Source organism: Ammospiza nelsoni, chromosome 5, assembly GCF_027579445.1.
Source record: "Ammospiza nelsoni isolate bAmmNel1 chromosome 5, bAmmNel1.pri, whole genome shotgun sequence".
NCBI lineage: Eukaryota > Metazoa > Chordata > Aves > Passeriformes > Passerellidae > Ammospiza > Ammospiza nelsoni.
The window spans coordinates 50,575,105-50,595,971 of record NC_080637.1 but is presented as its reverse complement, the minus strand read 5'-3'; the positions used below and the strand labels follow the sequence as shown (position 1 = coordinate 50,595,971).

The 20,867-nt window shown below is 52.4% G+C and overlaps 1 protein-coding gene across 1 annotated transcript; it reads left to right on the top strand.

Moving 5' to 3' along the window:
- On the top strand, window positions 1–20,840 carry MICALL1 (MICAL like 1). The gene is made up of 16 exons (XM_059473016.1): window positions 1–180; window positions 6,274–6,322; window positions 8,339–8,480; window positions 9,562–9,665; window positions 10,272–10,402; window positions 12,609–13,189; window positions 13,701–13,764; window positions 14,427–14,812; window positions 15,089–15,567; window positions 16,017–16,151; window positions 16,480–16,606; window positions 16,963–17,053; window positions 17,425–17,498; window positions 17,904–18,018; window positions 18,353–18,399; window positions 18,703–20,840. The coding sequence occupies exons 1-16, from the start codon at window positions 35–37 to the stop codon at window positions 18,822–18,824; spliced, it is 2,793 nt and encodes a 930-aa protein (XP_059328999.1). The 5' UTR covers window positions 1–34; the 3' UTR covers window positions 18,825–20,840.
- Window positions 20,841–20,867: the final 27 nt, after the last annotated feature.

Below are 20,867 nucleotides of genomic sequence, written 5' to 3'. Positions count from 1 at the left end.
GGCGGCGGCGGCGGCGCTGGGAGCGGCCGCCCCGATGTCGGGTCCGCGGGGCGCCCTGCAAGCCTGGTGCCGCCGGCAGTGCGAGGGCTACCGCGGCGTGGAGATCCGCGACCTCAGCACCTCGTTCCGCGATGGACTGGCCTTCTGCGCCATCCTGCACCGCCACCGGCCCGACCTCCTGTGAGTGCAGGCCGCGCCTCGCCGCCGCTCGGACGGGGCGCCGCGGGGCCACGGCTGCCGCCCGCGGGCGCTGCTGGCAGGAGGAGCGGGGGGCGCGGAGGTTTGGGGCGCGGGACCCCCGGGACCCCCCTTTCTGGAGAGGTTGGGCCGCCTGTGCTCAGCAGCGATCACGGGGGACTCACAGGGGTTTGGGGGGATGGAGGAGCCGTGGGAAGCAGCTCCAGGCTGGCTGGCAGGGAAGCTCCCTGAGCGAGGACGTGAGGGGCTCAGAGAGCGGATGTGTCTCTGTTGCGCTGATGTGCTAGTAGGGGATGCGCTGAAGAAGATGCTGTCGAGAAATAGTTGGGTACTGGGAATGAAGAATTCCATATTCCCAGGCAGTGCTCAAAGCCAGATTGTATGGAGCTCTGAGCATCTTGGTCCAGAGGAAGGTTTCCCTTCCCATGGCAGCAGGGTTGGAATCAGATGATCATTCAGGTCCCTTGCAAGCCAAACTATTCTATCACTCTGGGTTTCAGCAAATGACCTTCTGACCTGGTCCTGCAGACCTGTCAAGGTCAGGGTTAGCAGAAGTCGTGCAATATAAGGGTGGTGAGAGCACGGAGGTGGACTAGGTCCATGTGCCCTAATGGGAGCGGTGCCTACTGGAGAAGAGATGTGGTGTTGGTATCTGGGTGTGGGGGTGTTTTGCCTCAGCAAGAGGTGAGCTTTCACACGTCAGGAGGGCCAGAGGCCTGTCCTGCACAGGGACATTCCCACAGGCAGCCACTCTTAAATCTGTAGAGGCCTGGACCAGGTTGCTGCTTGCATTTGCTTCTAGCTTGTTTTCTCTGGATGCCACAGTGAAAGCAGGAGGCAGCAAAAGCCAGCAGGGGTGTTGAGCCTCTCTAGCCTCCCGCAGCTTAGGTATCTGTGGGGTGGAATGTGATTTTCAGGAGGCAGACAGTGAGTTTGGGATTGCTTGGGGGTGCAGCGTCAGGCTGGAGAAACTGGCTGGGCTGCTGGCAGGAATCTGCCCCGACCTGCGCTGTAACCCTGTGCCCCGGCGGTGCTGGGAATGCAGCGCCCATCTGCTCTGATCCCTGGAGCCCTTGCAGGGCAGGTAGGCATCGCCCCAGCTCGCTGTGCCTGCGGCGTGCACGTGCTCCTTGGCCTGCCCTAAAGCCGGCTGGGGTGGTGTGTCCCGTCACGTTCTGCTCTGGGGTTGGTGGTTCTTCCTCTGAGGCTGCCCATACTGGCCAAGTTCTCTTTCCTCAGCTGGCCTCAGGAAGGCCTTTTGCCATGACAGCAACCTCTGTCAGGCAGAGGGTTGGCTGTGACTCCACTGTGGAGCTGTGGTGTCCATGAGAGAGTTGAACAGGCTGGTGTCCTTACGAGCTAAGGCTGAGCAGGTAGGCTGGAAACTGAACTGCTGCCTGCTGTGTTTCAGGTGGTTGCCCCAAAACCCTCAGCATGGTGTTCTGGAATGACTGAGAGCCAAGACATAACGGTGTCTTTGCATCAGTCTCTGGGTCTTGAAGGAGCTGTGTGGTCTTGTGTCCTGCAGCTCTTGGATGGTATGGCTCACTCTGACTAGCTACAATGGAGCCTCTGAGAATAGTCCCAGTGACAAGGCTGTTGGGTAGGAAGAGGCGTATTAAGGACAAGAACATGTGCAATTAATATATTTTTTTGTAAATGGCACAGCAGCTGGGAACTGAAAAGCAGAGGTTCAGTAAAAGCTTATGATAAGCACCACTAAAACCACCTGATGGTTTCCCATTAACCATATTTGCCATCCTATTAAGGCAGAGGCTGGTGCTCTTAAGTTGTCAGTGGGCTTAAATCTGCTCCTGGAAGATGTCCTAACTACATGCTTCACAGGTCCTCTGCACAAGCTGCAGTGTAGAGACAAGGCCCAGGGCCTTACAAGGACATGGCATGTTGTAGAAAGATTTTCAGACCGTCAGGAGAGCAGCATCATTTCATCTGATTCCAGCTTCTTCAGCCTGTCCCAATTTGGAAGTGGGAAGATTGGATCAGAGGCAGTAAATCTCCTGACGGCAGAGGAAAAGTGGTTGCCCTTCTTTTCTTCTAAAGTGCTTTCAGTCAGTGCAGTAATGGGACTTGGCAGGGATCTGCAGTGCCTTTCTGACCTGTGTGGTGTTTCTTTGTGCGGGGCTCTCCTGGCCCACACAGACAGCTGTGCTGCTCCCCAAGGCTGGGGTTCCTCTAAGCTCCACAGAACTGCCAGTTCCTCTGCTTCCCTGCTTCCTGCTGCCTTCCCCTGGGATTGCTGAGAGGAGCAATGGGCACATCCATCAGAGAGCTGAGCTGAAGCTCTTCTCCACCTGTGTGACACCACTTCTCTGCCACCCTGATCCCTTGGGCAATGCTGCTGTGGTGGCTGTCCGCCTATCCCAGTTTTCTGACCTTGCCTGGGTGCACCCTTGTTGTGCTGCTGTGCTGGGAGGGAGCACATGAGGAAGGGGCTGCCATGAAGGACCCCATGGGTAAGTGAGACTGAGGACAGTTTTCTGCATGACTCCTGGTTTGAACACAATTATTGTGGAATAAGGCAAATTGGTGCTGCCCTGGAGAGCTTTGGAGCAGCTCCTGCAGAGCTCTTGAAAACACTATAGATATGGGCTTTTTGAAAGAAGTAGACTGGAATTCCTCAGTGTCTACTGAATAAAGGTGTCTTGAAGTGACCACCAAGAACAAGGTGCACACCTCCAGGACCTGTGTGTTGAACCATGCAGATAAAAATCCCTGACTCCATTGTTGTAGGCACTTCACTTGGCTTTGTTACCTCGCTGTCTCAGTCAGGAAAATGGGAAACTTGGATTTAGCCTCTGACTGTGCTGCTGGCTGTGTGATCTAGAGATGAGACATTTAATCTCTTCTCTTCCCTTTTCAGTTAAGTTGTCAACAGCCAGACCAACTTGACGGTGAACTGTGAGGTTTAATGAGTTTGTTTGCTCAGTGCTCTAGAAATCTGAAGCATGAAATTAGTGCTTACAAGGCATTTGCTACAGATTAATGAAGCAAAGAGCATCTTTCAGCATCTCAAGCTGTACAGCCTCCCTGCCATGCAGGGAAGGATCTTGGCATTCAGGGGTTAGAAGAATAAAGGAGTATGGCACATGCCTTTGGAGTGTTGGGAGAGATGGAGGCTTGAGGATAACAGGAGATGAGAGTTGTTTTAGAAACGCTGTTTTGTGTCCCTAGAGCCGTGGCTTTGGTTACAGGCAGGATCACAAATCTTGTTTGTTCCTTCCCATGTACTGCCTGCATTTCCCTGACAAGACCTGGAAAGCTGAATGGCTTATTATGTGGCACAGCCTTAAAGTGCTCATGATTTATATTTGAGGAATCCAGGAATTTGCTCTGGTTTTAGCTGTACAGCACACCCTCCCCCCTTCCCTGGATCCGCTGTTCTCCCTGGCAGCTGCCCTAAACCCTGGAGTGCTTAGTGGCTCTGCATGTATCTAATTAGGTAAGTGCTTGGGATGTTATTTGCATAGAAATATTACTCCAGGATATGGTACAACACTGGGATTTGCTGTGTCAAGGCAGTTGTTCAGCTGGGATAGCCAGAGTCTTGCCTGTTCCTACATCCAGTCCCCTGGATGGGTATGTTGGCAGGAGAGGAGCCTGAGCAGAGCTGGATGAAAGAGTGCTGAGATCAGGGCAAGGAAATAATGTGACATGCAGCCACATGTCACAGAGCTGCAAGATGGCAAGTTCTGGGCTCTCTGCATAGGAGTCAGTTTATAGAGGGGAAAGGGGTGTGTCTGGAGTGACTTTTCCCCATTCCTGAGAGGCCGTGCTCCTTGCACATTGGTGCTGGGAGCTTGCCTGGAGCCCCAGGGATGCCACATGACCAAATGGCATATGGGAGTGCTCATGTCAGGAGCAACACAGGGCAGTGTGGTCCTGCTTGGCTTCTCAGAGAGGGAGCTGGAAAATGCAGTGGAGAGGAACGGAATAAACTGATCCCTGAGGCCATGTACTGATGGACTTCAATGTCTCAGATAAAGTTGAGTCTGCAATCCTACAGTAATGGAAAAGAATCTTCTATTCCCTTGCTGCTTGGTAACCCCTTGATACCTCTTGAGCTTCACATCCTCTCTGCTGGCATCTGCTTTTCCTAATGGAGTTGCCTTGGTATACTAAAACTAAAACAGCTTTGGTTTGCTGGGGCAGAGTGGAATGGACACGATGTTTTGTCTGTCAGAAAATATTCTCCCAGCCCAGCCCACCAAGGAGTCTTCGAGCTTCCAGCTACACCACTCCCATATCCTGAAAGTGAAGGCGTTCAAAATGGAGGTCATGAACGTTTAGAGGGCAGTTGATATATAACTTTGTTGTCATTGCTTCTCCTCTGTTCCAAGTTGGCATTTTCTTTAAAAGGAAAAAAAAATACTGCAAGGTTAAAGGACTTCTCTTGGCAAAAACAAAACAAAAACTTAGGGAAAAAACATCTCCCAGTGGAGACTAGTTATAATTACAAAAATGGCAGTGGTTTTGACATTAAAGCATAGGCTGCAGCTGAAACTTTTGCTGATCAGCATATAGAGAAGAAAAAGTTGTATTTTGAGCAGCCAGAGCTGTGTACATGTATTTGCATGAGCTTTCAGGAAGGTACCAGAGCTGGACATCCATCCCACCTTTCTGTGTCTCTGCTGCATTTGCTCCTGCAGCAGTGAGTGGCTGCAGCTTCGTTTGTCTGTGAGGAAACGGCACCAGCAGCCTCTTGCTTTTGAAGGGAGGAAGTGTAATTTTCTGGTGGTGTAGGCAGCCGGGAAAACCTTCCTGAGCTCATCACAGACTTCCTCTGCAGCTTTGGGAAAGCTGCATGAGGGGCTTTGAGAAGGGGCTGGCTGCCCTGCTGTGGGGCACCAGGACAGGTTGTGTTCCAGGAAAAGGCAGTAAAATCCAGAGGGGGATGGAGAAAGGAGGTTCATGCAGCCCCTCTCTGCAGGTGTGTGGTGCCACCTCACCTGGATCCTGGACAGCACCTTCAGGAGGGGGAATGCATTCCCTCCTCTAGTCTGAATTGTCCTTCTGTGTCGGTCTCCCAAGCTTTGGTCTCTGTGGTCCATTGGGGTGGCTTTGCTTGACCCTAGACCTCTCTGGAGTGCATCCTCCTGTGAATCCAGCTAGCAGGCACACCAGGCTGCTGCATGAGGAGTTTTTTGTAACAAAGCTGAGGTCCTTGGCAGGCAGGAGCTGTAAGCAGTGCAGCGTGTTGCTGTTTTCACACATTGTACCCACACGCACATGCAAAAGGCATAACTAACTCCTTCCTGCATTTCTCCCCCTCTTTTGAAAGCCTGCAGACTGCTTTAACTTTCTGTCCCTCTGCCTCCCTGGTGAAGGCAGCTAATCAGTCCCTGTGGCCATGCTGAACCCCCAAAGGGCTCCAGGGGAACAAGTGAAATGGGTTTGAACAAATGGATCCCCTGGGCTGGAGACTTCTGGGATTCCTCTGTGTGCCCTGAACACCTTGCATTCAGCTCCAAGGGCTGCAGCTGAGGACTGTTTGTTGTGCACTGTGAATGTTTGGGGAAAAGAAATGACAGAAGTGCAGTTGAAGATCTTCTGTGTCACCCCAGATTCCTTAAGGTGGTGCAGGGAGGTTTTTGTAAGGATCCTCATAAAGCCACCTGTATCTGTCCTTTCTTTCTCTTGAGGTGGGTGATCTGTGTCCCCATCCACCACTGTTGTGTCAGTGGCCTTGGAAAAGCAAGTTTGGGGTCATGTCATGCAGTGTTTGGTGCAGCAGTGTGTGGTGCTAATTGAGACATGGCCCTGGTGTTTCTGCAGCCTTTAATCTCAAGGGCAGAAGTGGGTAACGAGAGACAAGAATGACATTTTAGTTTCCTGGTCACCACCCATTTGGGACTCACTTTCTTTTTTTAATTGCAATTTCCCTTTGGTTTCCTTGTCCCGTTACAACCTGAAATCTGCTTTGCCAAGGTTTTGTTTATCTAGGATCTTAGGTGTTGAGTTGTTGTAAGGTTGACTGTCCTTGGAATCTATGTGTGATGGCATAGGTCCACTTTTCCTCTGCACTTCATGTGGCTATTTTGTGCTTTCTCATTTCAGAGACTTTGATTCTCTCTCCAAGGATGATGTCTATGAGAATAATCGCTTGGTAAGTTCCTGTTCTGCAGTACACAGAAGGAAGAAATTATGTGAGAATGACTTGATGGAGGTCATGTAGTGTGGGAGGAATTTGTGACAGTGCTGAGGGTATAAGAAAAATCTGTGTTTGTAAGTAATAGGCAGGAGCTTCTCTGGAAACAAGGGAATCTGAAACATCAGCTTCCAGCCTGTTTATCCTAATGGTTGCCAAGACAACATCTCAGGTGAAGATTTAAATGGTGCAACATCTTGAGTTCAGTTGTTCCAGATTTGCAGGCAGTGGAAGCAGGAAGCTAGTTTTACTTCAGGCATCAGCAGAGAGAAAGGTCATGCTGGACCCTGGTCTGCAATGTTCCCTTCCTGCTTGGGACAGCTGGAGCCCATAGCAGGAGCAGGCACTGTGGAATGGGGAGGTGCCCAGCCCCAGGGGCTAGTGGTAGGACAGAGCAGCAATAGCCCTGCCTTTTTTAAATGACAGAAAGACCTAGTTGCTCCATCTGATAGTCTGTGGAAAGGCATGGCCCATCACCTGCCCAAGATGAGTTATGCTACATACAAATATCTCAAGGGTGGATGTCGAGGATGAGGCCAGACTCTTCAGTGGTGCCCAGCAACAGCAGAAGGGGTAATGGGTACAAACTGAATTACGGGAATTTCTCAGCTGAATTTGAGGAAAAACATTTTTTACTGTGAGGGTGACAGAGCACTGGACTAGGCTGTCCAGAGAGGAAGTGGAGTCTCTTGCTCTGGGGATCTTTAAACCCCAGCTGGATGTGATGTTGTGTCACCTTCTTTAGCAGGGGTTTGGACTGGATGATGTCTGAGGTCTCTTTCAACCCCGGCCATTCTGTAATTCTGTGATTTGGGATTTACAGGATTAGGGCTGTCCATCTGTGTCCTGGCACGTCCTTTCCAACACCAGTTGGCCCCTTTCAGTCATTAGCAGCTTTTTCCATTCAAGACCCATACAATGAGTATCTTGTCCTATTAGAGACCTCTCAGGTGGGGTCTCTCTTCTCTCCTTGCTCCTTGCAGCCTTGTGTGCAGTAAGACTCAGTCTGGACAACTGACTTAAAACCAGGCTGAGCAAAGCAGGATGTCCTAGGGGCACTTTTATGCCCCTAGTTACTGCAAATATCTATTTTCTTTTGTTTCTCCATTACTTTCCTTTATAACTCACACCCTGCACAGCACCTCATGCCCCAGAGACTAGGCACCTTCAGTCTTTACCTACACCCAGTACCTTTACCTGTGCACCTGGTACCTCACCATTCAGTGCCCAAACCACTCTCATCTCTTCCTGACTTATTTTTCTTCAGTCCCTGCCATAGTCTTGCACCCCAGTCCCTAGGAGATCACTGTGGGTACGCTGCCCTTGGCTCAGCAGAGGGATGGCCAGTGTAGAGACAGTAATCCACACACACTGACAAGTGGGAAACTCTCCAACAGCTTTTTTTCTCTTCCATTCCTTCCTTTTGTAGCAGTGTGTGCAGTTGGAGGAGATGGGTGCTTCTTATCACAGTGTCCTTGTTTCTGCTTGCTCAGACAAAGTACTGGAAGTACTGGCTTGTGCACGGCAGGGTACTGGATGTTGAGCTGGGATGACTCTGCTGATCGTGGGAGGGAAAGGTGGGGCACCCCAGAGCATGAAAGGATGGGCAGTCAGTGTTTCTGTGGGGTGAGCATTTGGGGTGGCTGGGGACACTGCTCAGTAGAGCTGTGTCACTGCAAGTACCTGCCAGCCCTTGGCCCTTTGTGGTGCCAGCCAAGACTCTGCCAGGTTCTTGCATGAGGGCACTGCTGGTTGAGCTGAAAAAACACTGGGTTTTTTTCAGTGAAAACTTGAAGGGAACCTTGCTTCTGTTGCTTCTTTTTTTAGTCAAGTAGCACATCTGGAAGCCTCTGTCCATAAGGGATGCCATAGGTTCAGTATTTAACCTTCCCTGGGGCCCTTCCAATTTGATATTTCTCTTACTTTTCATGAAGCATCAGTTTTCTTCCCTTAGTGCCTCTGTTGTTCCTGCAGGCCTTTGAGCTGGCAGAGCGGGAGCTGGGCATCCCAGCCCTGCTGGATCCCAATGACATGGTCTCCATGAAGGTCCCTGACTGCCTCAGCGTCATGACTTATGTGTCTCAGTACTACAACCATTTCAACACCCCCAGCCAAGGTGAGTGTCCTCCCACCCCTCAGGCTTCCAGTTTGCCCCTGTACTCAGCACAGCCCTGTGCTTCTCCTTCCTGTGGCAACAGGGAGCTGTGTTTGTGGGGAAGGGGAGAGGAGCAGGTAGTACCTGTCTCTCCTGCATCTTGCTGGTGCCCCTGAGGAGGGCTTGGAAGAGAGAGTGCACTGGGGTGAGGTTTCACAGGAGGTGTGGGGTGATGTAATAGCTCAGGCTGTGGAAAAAGCAACGCCTTTCTCCTCCCTCTGCACTGCATTCCTGCCAACTTGGGTTGGGCCACCACCCCTGGTGCTCATCAAAACTCTTTGTGATCTGCTCTAACCTACTAAAATAGGAGAAAGCTAAGTAGGAGCCCATCTCCCACAGCTAATCTTTATGACATGGGTACATGTAAAGTGACTGGAGGACAGAGGGAGTGGAGCCAGGCTGGAATGTTTCAAATCAGCTCATCTGTCCCTACAACTGCACCCTGAGCTGAGTGCTTTGAGACAGCTCTTCCCAGGCATCCCAGCTCCAGGTCTCCCCTGTTTCAGTCTGTAGCCACAACATCAGGTAAATCTCTTCCACTTGTATATGCTTCTCCAGGGATGCTGGTCTCCCAGACAAGGAATCCTGCTGGGGGCTGGTGTGTGAGCTCCAGTCCCGACAGCAAGAGATGCTTCACAGACCTGCTGACAGCCTGGAAGCCCTGGGGCCCAGTGGGTCACCACAATACATCAGCAGCTGCCCCAGCTGCTCTGGGCTTTGAGCGTTGCTTAGGGAGTCAATTACAAGGAAGCCAAGTAGCACGTGATGAGTAAATAAAATCACAGTGAGAGGCTGGCATCCCTGGGCCACAGAAGGGGATCCACAGCAGGCCAGGATCTCTGGCAGCCTCACAGCTGACCCATTATTAGACTGTGTTTGTCTCTTCCACCTAAAATAAGCACTGAAGTTTTGGGAGAGGCAGGTCTCATCCTATGTCACAAGGCTGGATGATTTTATTTTTTTTCCCCTCCCCTTCCCGCACATGGGTGGTGTGAGTCACCACTGCTCTCCACGCCTGATCCTCCTTCCCTCTTGCCTGCAGCCAGCGTCCCTCCGCCTATGAAGCGACCAACTGCTGCCTCCTCTCCTCCTCTGCTGTCCCACAAGACCCCTGTGGCTGCAGCTGAGAGTCCTTCAGCACCACAGGTACCTGATTTCTTGGTAAAGTTTCCAACACAGCCTGAGGCACTGGTACCCCCTGTGCTGTGGGTGAGGAGATGGGGAAAAGCCTGTCACAGAGCCATGTAGGGGCCCGCCTGTGTATTTTGGGAGGAGTGTTTGGGATTTTGTTTCCTTGTGGGATCCGACTCTGACTGATTTTTCTCAGAGTCTGTGGACACTAGTTTGTCCATAGCAGGCAAGAGGTTGGGCAGATTGGTGCTGGGTGTCCTTCCTATGTGGGGATAACCCTGTAGATGAGGAAAGAGCAGGAATGTGGGACTAGAAGGGCAGAAAAGATGCCTTTTTTTTCAGTTTTTAGCAGTTGTCTGGGATGGGACCTTTTTCATTGTTTCGCAGGACCCTGTTGCATGGGGTGTAGATTAGTCCCTTCCACAGCCCTTCAGCTGTAGATAGGGCTAAGGCACCTTTGGAAGTGGCCCCTTCTAATTTGGGAAGAGGCAGCTTGAGGGCAGCTGTTGTGTGCATTGTCAGCCCCTGAGGTCAGCCCCTGAGGCACGGGCCGTGCCCAGAGAGCAGCTGCTGTGGGGAGCAGGCCGTGGCCCCGCGCTGAGCCCCTGTGCTGTGTCCCAGGAGGAAGGCCCCTCGGAGCAGCGGCCCCAGCGCAGCGCACCCAGCAGCACCTGCGCAGCCTGCCAGCAGCACGTCCACCTGGTGCAGCGCTACCTGGCCGAGGGCAAGCTCTACCACCGCCAGTGCTTCAGGTAGGTCGTGGCCAGGCCTGCCGGGGCAGCCTCGCCTCGGCACACGGGGCCTGCTGCACCCCATCTTCGAGTGTCTGCATCCCTGGGCAGCATGGAACACGAACAACAGTGCTTGAAATGAGAGTGAAGATGTTCCATTTGCCTGCCAGCCCCATGTCTCAATGCTCTGACTGGCTCCTTGTGTCCCTGTGCTCCATTCCTATCCTGCTCCCTGCCTCCCTTGCTGACTTGTGCTCTCCCACTTCATTTACTTGGAATCCCAGCCTCTTGAGCTTCTCCCACCTCCATAAAAAAGGATGCTCTACCTCTTTGCCACCTGCCTACTCAGGACCACCCCCCATCCCCTTCAATTGAGGTCTGAGCCATGACATCATCCTACAGACCTCCTTCCACCTACACTCCACATCCTCAACTGGATATACAGGCTTCCATGCTGCCTGGGTGGTGCTAAGCTCCCAGGGAGCATGTGGAGAGCTGCAGACTCTTAACAAACTGAGCAGTGAGCAGCTCTCTGGTTACTCCCTGAGTACAGGTTCTTACCTGCAGCACCTGTGAAATAATTTCACTTTGCTTTCCCTGCTGTGATGATGAAGAAATGAGATCTCTCCCATGGGCCACAGGACAAGGGTTGGCATCTGATCAGAAACATGGAGCCACTGGGTAGATGTGGGAGGCCTCATTCACCTGCCTAAGCCAGTTGGCAATGTGCTGTAGAAACAGTGTCACAGGAGGGCAGCTGAGCTGAGATCAATCAGGCTTCCCATCTGCAGCTGGGACAAAAGCAGGAGTCTTGGGGTGCAGGTGCAACCTGCACTGTCCTTATGGGCCAGGAAGAGGAGAGGTGCCATGTCTGCCATGGCACAGCTCATAGCCCTTCAGACTGAGCAGGGAGATCCCTGTAATTTAATCCCAAATATTTTGCCTCCTGATTGTTTTCTTGTCTATTTTCTGTTTTGTTTTGTTTTGTTTTTTTTCTTCCTGTGCTGATTCATGGACAGTATTTGGTCAGAAATGTCCTGTGGCAGTGGTTCCTGTGGGCTGATGGAGATAAACCCAAAGCAAACCCACTTTCTCCCCTTGTCTGAGCTTTCCACCTCCTCATTTCATCCTACCCGTTCTCTCTAGAGTCCCTATGTCCTCACACTTCTGCTCTCCATTTTAAAGGAAATCCCTGTCAACTGGATGCCCAGAGCAGAATTCCATGCCAAAATTATCTGCTGGCAGCGTAGGGCAGCCAGCTGCTGCAAGCACCAGGCATTCAGACAAGAAGGAACAAGCTTGATTTTCATGGGAGTGCTTGATCAGCCCCTTGCCTTTGGCTGTCTTTCATGTATGCTCTCCACCTCCCTTCCCAGGTGGAGAAGGACTCACTTGGTTGCCAGTGCTTTGTATCACGCTTGTGCCTGGAGGGATTCATTAGGAAGCATTCAGAGGCTCAGTGGGGGAAGAGTGGATGATCCAGGGAGATGTGGCAGACAGCAAAGGACAGGGAAGCTATCAGCCCAATTTCAACAGGCAAGGCAGAGTGTAAGAATGGCCCTGCTGCCTAAGGCTCTTGTCCTTCCAGGCAAATGCTGTGGCCCAGCTGGATGCCATGGTCAGCATTACTGAGGCTGAGCATGAGACCAGGCCAGGCTTGTGTGTTCCTTCTCCTGAATACTCTGGAAGCCTCCAATGCAGGAATTTCCCAAGTAGAAATTGATGTAATTTTATTTAATAATCAGCATTGAGGAGCAGTTGTTTTACAAACAAATGTGGCTGATGGCTCTTTAATGTGCCAGGCTACCCTGCAAGGCAGCCCGTAGCCTCCCTGTGCCAGTTCTGAACCAGTTGCTCCCTAATTCCAGTTGATATTCACTGTTTCATGTCTGTGAATGGTTGATCCCTCTCCCCGTTCCAAGTGTGGAAACCACACCATATCCCAATACCAACTGTCACCCTTCCACATCTGTTAATCCTTTCTGAGATGAAGGAAGAGCCCAAATGTGTGCAGTATTTGAGTTGTGAACTTGCCATGGGTTCCTACAGTGGCCTGGTTACATTTCTCTACTTATTTTCCGAATTACTTCCCCAAGGGCACTCTAGGATTTAATAGCAGGGTAAGAACTAACTCTGTGTCCCTACAAGGGTCTTCAAGGTGTGTTTCCTTCTGTGAAGGGCAGGATGGCATCCCCCATCTCATGGTGCTCTCTCTTCTCCTTGGCAGGTGTAAGGAATGCTCCAGCACGCTGCTCCCAGGGTCATACAAGCCTGGGTCGGAGGCAGGGACTTTTGTCTGCACGCAGCATCGTGGTAAATTGGCCGTGAGTGGGAAGGCAGAGAGGAGACCCAGCCTGGACCGACAGTCACCAGAGCTAAGAACTGAGACTGGGGCTGACAGCATGGCAGAGAGTGCCCTCCAGGCAGGAGCAGAGGTGGGGAAGGATGATGCTGACTCCCAGGAGAGTGTGGCAGAGACCTCTATGCCTGCAGAGTGCCTTGCTGGCCCAGCAGAGAAGGACAGCACAGCCAGTAAAGCAGAGACACTGACAGCCCCTGCTCATGCTGGCAGTGGGGCACCTGTCTCCCAAACTCCCCCCAGGCCTCCAATCCCCAGCAAGCCTGCAGGGCTCACCCAGGACAAAGCCAGCTCGCTGGACGGACGGCTCAGAGACTCACGTCCCACCCCAGCCCCAAGGAAGGCCACCGATGCGTCTGCCCTGTCCCCTCCAGCCTCCCACCCTGTCCCCCGGCCCAGGTCCACTCTGCAGGGCGAGGGCAGCGAGTGTGGGCCTGGCATGGTGAATGGTAAGAGGGCAGGGTGGTGCCAGGGGTTACCCTCCACATCTCAGTGGCTGAGGTGCTTGACTGCAGGTTGGCTGAGTTCCCTTCCTTCTCTGCAGCCTGACACTCTTCTGCCTCCCAGTAAATCTTGGGCTCAGACACCAGGTCTTTGATTGTCAACAATTGCCAGCCATCCCCATAGCAAGGAGAGCAGAACTGATTTTCCTTGTACTTCTCCAGAGTTCTCCAAAGGCAGCAAGCCAGAGTGGAGGGAAGTTGGTAGAGCTAGAGGAGTTTGCAGGTGTGGGAACAGAGGGGCATGTCTCCAGGTACAGCTCCCAGGGAGAAGTGGGGAGAAAAAGGGAAAGGGGATGTTTGGGGTTAGCTGGCTACATCAACTGTGGGAGAAATGCCATGGGGTCTTCTGGGAATAGCCACCGTCCTGTGGGAAGGTATCTAAGGTGCATCCTGTTGGTTTAACCTCTGTCTTCATGTCCTTTTGTTGTTGTGACAGTCTGACTCTATGTCTTTCTAGGTCGGGTACCTGAAACCAGCCCCCCTGTCCCAAAACCTCGAGGGAGACCCTGCTCCTCTGATCGGTAAGTCCCTCTGCTTGCAGGTCACCTGAGAGCTCCATAGCAAGGTGGGGCTGTGGGGACAGCACAGCTGTGCTCTTCTCTCTCACCTCCATCAGCTCCTGCTCTTAGGAGCATGTAGGCTTTGACCAGGTTCCTTTTCCAATAGGAGCTAGCCCAGCATGGCCAGGCCAACAGTGTTCATCCTTACCTCCCAGGCATTCTTCTCTTATTGTAAAGAGTTTGAGAGCTTAGAAAGGTGTTTCTGTGGCACAGGCAGATTGCCAAATGCCTTCTGAAACAACCCTGCTTGTGGGTGCTGAGAAGGGGACATTTTCTGCTTTGTGGAGGGTTTGACCTGGGAAAGGTGGGAAGACCAGCTATGCTCATAAAGCTCAGCCTTTACCACTGCTTAGCAGATGGAGGCTGTAATATTCAGAAACCAAAACACTGGGCCCAGCAGGCAAGTCGGGCAGGCTGTGTTTCCCTAAGGCCTGTGGGTTTGCCCACAGAGAGTGAGACACTGTGTCTGGGGAAGCCTAGGGACGTCCTTGGGTGAGAAAACTGCTTCTGCATGGGAGACATCCTGCTCCATTTTTCCTTTCCCCCAAGGACAAAGTCTCTCTCCAGTGCCTTGCCACCCCACCTTGTCTCTGCCATCTAGATTTCTCTTTCTCTTCTACCAGTGGTGGAGCTACTGCAAGAGCCAAGGACCCGCCGTGGATGGCCTTAGTGCAAGCAGAGCCCAAGAAGAAGCCAGCTCCCCCTCCTCCCCCAGGCAACAGCCATGACACTCCAAGTAGGACTTCAGAGGAGGAGGATGGGGAGGAGGTGGGGAAAGCCAGGAGTGAGGAGAGCAGGTCTGATACCACAGAGCCCAAACCCTACAACCCCTTTGAGGAAGAGGATGAGGAGGAAGTGGAAAGTGCTGACACCAAAAAGAGCACACCTGAGCAGGAGCAGAGCGAGACAGCTGCCAAACCTCTCCACCCCTGGTATGGCATCACTCCTACCAGCAGTCCAAAGGCAAAGAAGCGGCCAGCTCCACGAGCCCCCAATGCTTCCCCGCTAGGTGAGCTTCCTCCCGCTCCTTTATCCCTCCTCTGCATCCCCTGTGCCTCCCCTTGGAGGTTCCCCCTTCCCAGGTGCCTCTGCATCACCCTGGCAGGCCAGGCCTTTATGCAGTGATGGTTGCATTAGTTTGCATTAGCCATGTCCTCTCTACCCAGTGGAGCACAGCATCTGCAGGCAATATTTTACGCTGACCCTTGTGTCCAGTGTATGCCACCCTCCCCTTGTGTCCTGGCTGTCCCTTCATTCCTCCCTGAGCTCTCCCTTTGCTTTGCAGCCCACCACCCCATCTCCAGGCTGTCACACTCTGAGCCATCATCCTCCACCCCCTCTCCAGCCCTCAGCCTCGAGAGCATCGACTCTGAGAGTTCAGCCAAGGTGCTGGGAGACACCGAAGAGGCCTCAGTGCCCAAAAGCTCCTCCGAGCCCACTGTGCACTTGCCAGCAGCTGCCAAGAGTTCCAGCACTGAGGCACCGCTGGCCAGCGTCTCCTCTGGGGAAAGCCCTGCTGTCCCAGCCAGCCTCTCCACCAACTCCCCCTTCTCCTCCTCCAGCGAGCTGGCCAGCCTCAGTGGGGAGATGCAGCCCAGCACCCTGCACAGCAGCAGGAGCATCTCCACTGGCAGCCTAAAGACCAGCCCCAGCCGGCTGCCCCCCAAGCCTCCAGCTGGGGCTTGCCCTACACCCATCCTCTTGGCTTCAGATGGGGGTGCTGGGAGCCCCAAGACATCTTCCTCACCCAAACCACAGCTGAAGGTGAGATGATGACCTTCTCCCCATCCAGATCACAAGGCTTTTCTTCTCCATCCATCACTCGGTCACAGGGGATCTGTGGGGCCGGGCTTGCCCCTTTGCTTGATGTGTCACTCCCTGAAAGCAAGCTTCAAATCTGTGTTAAATGGTGGCTCTGCTTGTACTCTGCCTATCCCATGTGTTAGAGAGGAGGCAGAATGTCATGTAGTCTGAGCAAATAGGAAGGAAAATATTTCAGCATGCTTGTGAGAGAGAAGCTGGGAAACTGATGTCAAACAGGAGCACAGCTATTTTTTTGAGTAGGTGCTTGTGGAGATGAGTGCTGTGTTCCTCCTTTAGGAGGCTGTGGGGCAGGACAAATGCTAGCACTGCCCTGTCTGCTCATTCCCACCTCTTGGGATCCCTTCCCTTCCCTGGATGCTCATGTATCTGCTTTTGTCTGCCCTCTCCAGTCTTCCTGCAAAGAGAACCCCTTCAATCGGAAGCCATCGCCTGCTGCCTCCCCCTCAGCAAAGAAACCTTCCAAGGGCTCCAAGCCTGTGCGTCCTCCTGCGCCAGGCCACGGCTTCCCACTGATCAAACGCAAGGTAAAAGGGCCCTGGGGAGCAAGGAGGGAAAAGCTGGCTCTGTGCTATCCCCCAGGGCTGCAGCAGTCTGCAGGCACCCTGCTGAGGCATGTGTGGGCAGGGATTACAGTAGGTGGCTGGGGCTGGGGAGGAGGGTACACCTTGTTCATGAAAGCACCTTCCATGAAAGCATCTTCCTTTGCTCCAGAGTGGGGTGGGGATTTCAGATCCACACTTGGATGGAATATTCTGTTGTCCCTCTGCCCTTGCTAGTGTTGATCAACCTCTGGATTACCCCTGGAAACTGGAGTCTGGTGGTAATGAAAGTGTCTAATTTATGGTTTGGCAGGTGCAGACAGATCAGTACATCCCTGAGGAAGACATCTATGGAGAGATGGATGCCATTGAGCATCAGCTGGATGAGCTGGAGCACCGTGGGGTGGCCTTGGAGGAAAAACTGCGCAGTGCTGAGAATGGTATGTGGGTTGGGCTGTCTGTGGGTGTGGGACAGGACAGATCCTAGGGCTGCCCTCTCTCCAGTCGAGGAAATAGCAACAGTGACTTCTTCCCTGCTGATGCTGGGGTTGGAAGATCACAAGAGGCTGTGCTGGCCTCCAGGATTGGTCACAACCTTACCCTGAACATGGAGATGTCCCTAGAATGGAAACAGGTGGGAGAAGAGATAGGGTCTCTCTGGGCCTCAGAAATATGCTGAGGTTAGGTTGGCTCCAGCCCAGTGCCTCTTCCCTGGCTAGGCAGAGCCCAGCCTGTTGCAGGGTGATGGGATCCACCAGGGCTGGGAATGGCTCTGAACTGCCCTTTTGCTTGGCAGAAAACCCTGAGGACAACCTGCTTGTGGACTGGTTCAAACTCATCCATGAGAAGCACATGCTGGTGCGCCACGAGTCGGAGCTCATCTACATGTAAGTGTGTGCAGGCATGTGGAGAGGCACTGACACTCCCTTGGGGAGCCCTTTCTCAGCCCTCCTGAAATGGTGCTTCCAGGGGAGATCCTGACCTGGTCTTGCCTAAAAAGGGAGGGAGTAGGGGCAAGCAAATCTGTCCAGATGTGCTGAGACCTTACCCACAGTGTGTCACCAGAGCCTCTGCAGCAGCTACCCCTGGAAGGCCTTGAGCAATCAGGGCTGGTCCTTACTGGTCCTTGGTTCCCTGGCTATACAGAACAAGATCAGCATCTTGATGGTTCTTTCCAAGCTCACCCTGTACGTTGGGATGATGTTCCACCTCTCTGGAGCCTTGCAGTGCTTCCCAACATTTCCCCTTTCCTTTGCAGCTTCAAGCAGCAGAACCTGGAGCAGCGGCAGTCAGACGTGGAGTATGAGCTGCGGTGCCTCCTCAACAAGCCAGGTAAAGCACCACTCTGGGTGTGCTTGCCCCTTTTTCATAGAGTCATAGACTATATTGAGTTGGAAGGGACCCATAAGGATCATTTTCCCCCTGGGCATCATCTTTCCTCTCTCTAGGTGGATTTCAGGTGAAGAGAGGCAGATCTGTAGGGATGCCAGTGCAATCAGCTGTCTCTAGTGGCCCTGTCCCATCTCAATATATGTCCCAGTCTTGTGCAGGGATGTGCTCTTGTTGTCCCCAGGGAATGCCACATGCTCTGTCCCCATAGCACTGCTAGCCCAACTGGCCCCTGTAACACGGCAGGGTAGAGGGGATTGTGCTGGATATCTGTGCCCCAAAGCCCTGAATTTCAGTGCTCCTTCAGCCATGTAACTGCCTGTCCTTCCCTGGGGTTTGGCTGGGTAGAGAAGGACTGGACTGATGAGGACCGAGGGAGGGAGAAGGTGCTGATGCAGGAGCTGGTGACCATCATTGAGCAGAGGAATGCCATTGTGAACTGCTTGGATGAGGACCGGCAGAGGTGAGTGAGGAATGGGGTGAGCTGGGGGAGAGGGGAGAAGCACAGCCTGTCTGATTCAGTGCCACATGAGTGCCTTGTGGGGGTGTCTCAAGATGTCCATGCTGCTGATGTCCTTCCCAGGCTTCCCAGTCCTTGTCTCTTTGAATGCTTTGTGTGGGAAAGACAGGACAGCACGTGCAGCCTGTGGGATTTATCCTGCTGGTTGCAAATGCTCACAAGACATTGATGGATCTGCCCCTCTATCGCTTCTAAGTAGGAGGCTCTCTAGCCTTAAACAATACAGCAGCTGTTTTCAGGGCTGAATTTCTGACCTCTTTCCCATTCTTTATTTCAGAGAAGAGGAGGAGGATAAAATGTTGGAAGCCATGATTAAAAGGAAAGGTAAGAAACAAATGGGAAGCTTTTTGGAGTGATGTTTTCACTGCTGACCCCAGTAAGGGGCAGCACGAGCCATTTGTGATATTGTGTGCAGGAGAGATTGAATCTATTCTGTGTAAACTGGGGAGACTTTCCTGTAGGGCCAGTAAAGTTAGAGGCTCAGTTGTGCTGCACACCTCTGTTATCAGAGAAAATGTGCATGCAGTGGAGGGCTTTGATTCATGGCTGTCACCCTTGCTTATTGTCATGAGTGTGTCTGTACAACTATTGACATCCCACAGTAACAACCTCCCTTTGCAACCCCAGAATTTCACAAGGAGACGGAGACAGAGAGCAAGAAGAAAGGCAGATTCAAGCCCATGAAGGTGCTTAAGCTGCTGGGCAACAAGCACGACTCCAAGAGCAAGTCATCCAAGGAGAAAAGCTAGAGCAGGGAACATCAGCAGTTGGGAGGGAACCCCGACTTGCCTCTCCCTGACCTTGGCTCGCCTCTCCCCCTGCTCCCTCCCCAGGCACCCGAGCTGCTGCCCCAGGGAGATGCCAGCCCTCAGCCCAGAGCGGATGAGAATGACCAAAGCCCTCCCCTTCCCAGGCTGTAGGGGAGCATGGCCATACCCTCTGTGAAGCCTTGTTAACAAAGTGGGGAGAAGATGGATTTGCTTTTCAGATACGTTACCCAATTGTAACTCCTGTCAATAACTGAGATCAAGCAGAGGAGTTTCATATTTGAGGGAAATCTTGCACTAACTGCACCCCGTCCCTTCTCCCGCTCTAACTGTGACAGTTCTACGTGCCTCTGACTTCTGCCAGGAGGGGACTGGGCCTCCCTGTCCCTCCCTGCCTCACCATTCTTGTCCCTTTTCTGTTCCATTTTTAACTTCAGGAGAAAACTGACATTAGAATCAGGATCCTTTGGGTTTTACTGGCCTAAACTAAAAGGTTAAGAAAATACTCCTGCATCACAAGGCTCTAGAGCCATAGCCAAAAAAACAACTGGTGCCCTATTTATTGGGAGCCATCCCCTCCCTCGAGTGCCAGAGTGGGTGGCTCTGTCTCAAGACTGAGAGGTCCCAAGGGGACGGTGTACAGCTGCTAGGATGTAGCTCACGTGCCCTACTCAGGAACCCCACTGCTGCTAAACACTGCTGACTCTGCTGCCTTCCTGGGGAGGGAGGACCTGTTCCTTTTCCAGGCAAGGGCAGAAAAGCTCAAGACAGACTGAGTGCCAGTGAGGGGCACCAAGCTTGTGTCCCTGCTCACCAGTGCCACCCTTGAGCGGCAGGGGAGAGAGGCACGGTCACAACTGACCTTTACCCAGCTTTAGCTGTGTATACTTTAAAAGTGTGCAGATGTGGCTGGTTGTTTTTTACATCTCCTTTACTAGATGAATTCAAACCTATCCTAAAACTTTAAACCTCTTATTTTATTTGTCATGTGTGTGCGTGTGTGTACATCAGAGGAGGGAATGTGGGGGGCAGTGTTCTTCCAACCATCCCTTCTTTCTTCCATTTTTGTTTCCTGCCTTCACTTCCAAGATGATAAGTTATTTATTGAATTATTGGATCAGTCTCAATGAGAGTTTAATGGGTGTTTGGTTGGTCAGCTGTTCATCATGCCTTCTCATTAGCAAATTAGACATAACCAGCCCTGAGCCATCTGCTGCAGTCTCTTCTAAAAACCCAACAGGCTTTAGCCAAAATGCTCTTGGAGCAGTGCCTTGCAAGGTGGCTGGTGTAGCATTCTGGAGAGGGATCCTCATTTCCCAAAACCAGAGGGACCTGAGCCCCTCCTCAATCCCAGCATGCCCCCATGGCTGGGAGCTGGCCAGCTCAGCCCTGTGCTGGCAATGCCATCTCACCCTTGCCATACCCAGCAGGCTGATGAGGAACAGTGGTAGGGGAGGGGAGATCCCAAAGCACAACTCTTCTCCAAGGAGAAACAAATCTGCTTTAGAGCCTGCTGTCACATCACTGTTGCCAAAGGCCACTGGGATCACTGCAGCCTGACACCCCTTGGCCCTGTGCCCTGTCAGAAGTTTGATTTGTAAATTATACTGTACTAACCCCATGACTTCCACTCACCTGAACAGAAATAAAAGAAACATTGGATTAAAAAAATGATTGTGGATTAGGTTTGTGATTCCTTTGTGCACTCGTGCTGTCCCAGGGCCAGGGCATGCTGCCTGGCTTTGGAAAGTGACTGAGTATTGCTAAGAAGCAGAGGATGAGATCTTAAGGAAATTGGAAACTGGAGGTTATGCTGGGATTTCCACAGGAAAAGTTGGACATCATGCTTCAGCCTGCTGGAGGACAGAGGTGTGGGTATTTATGAGGTGAGCAAACAGCCATTTCCAGTCTCTGTGGTTATAGAGTGGCTATTCTGCATACCATGCTTTCAGCAAACAAAAAAAATCACAGCAAAGAGCAGCAGGCACTGGGGTGAAATGCCCTGTCCCTGCTTGGAACAGCTGT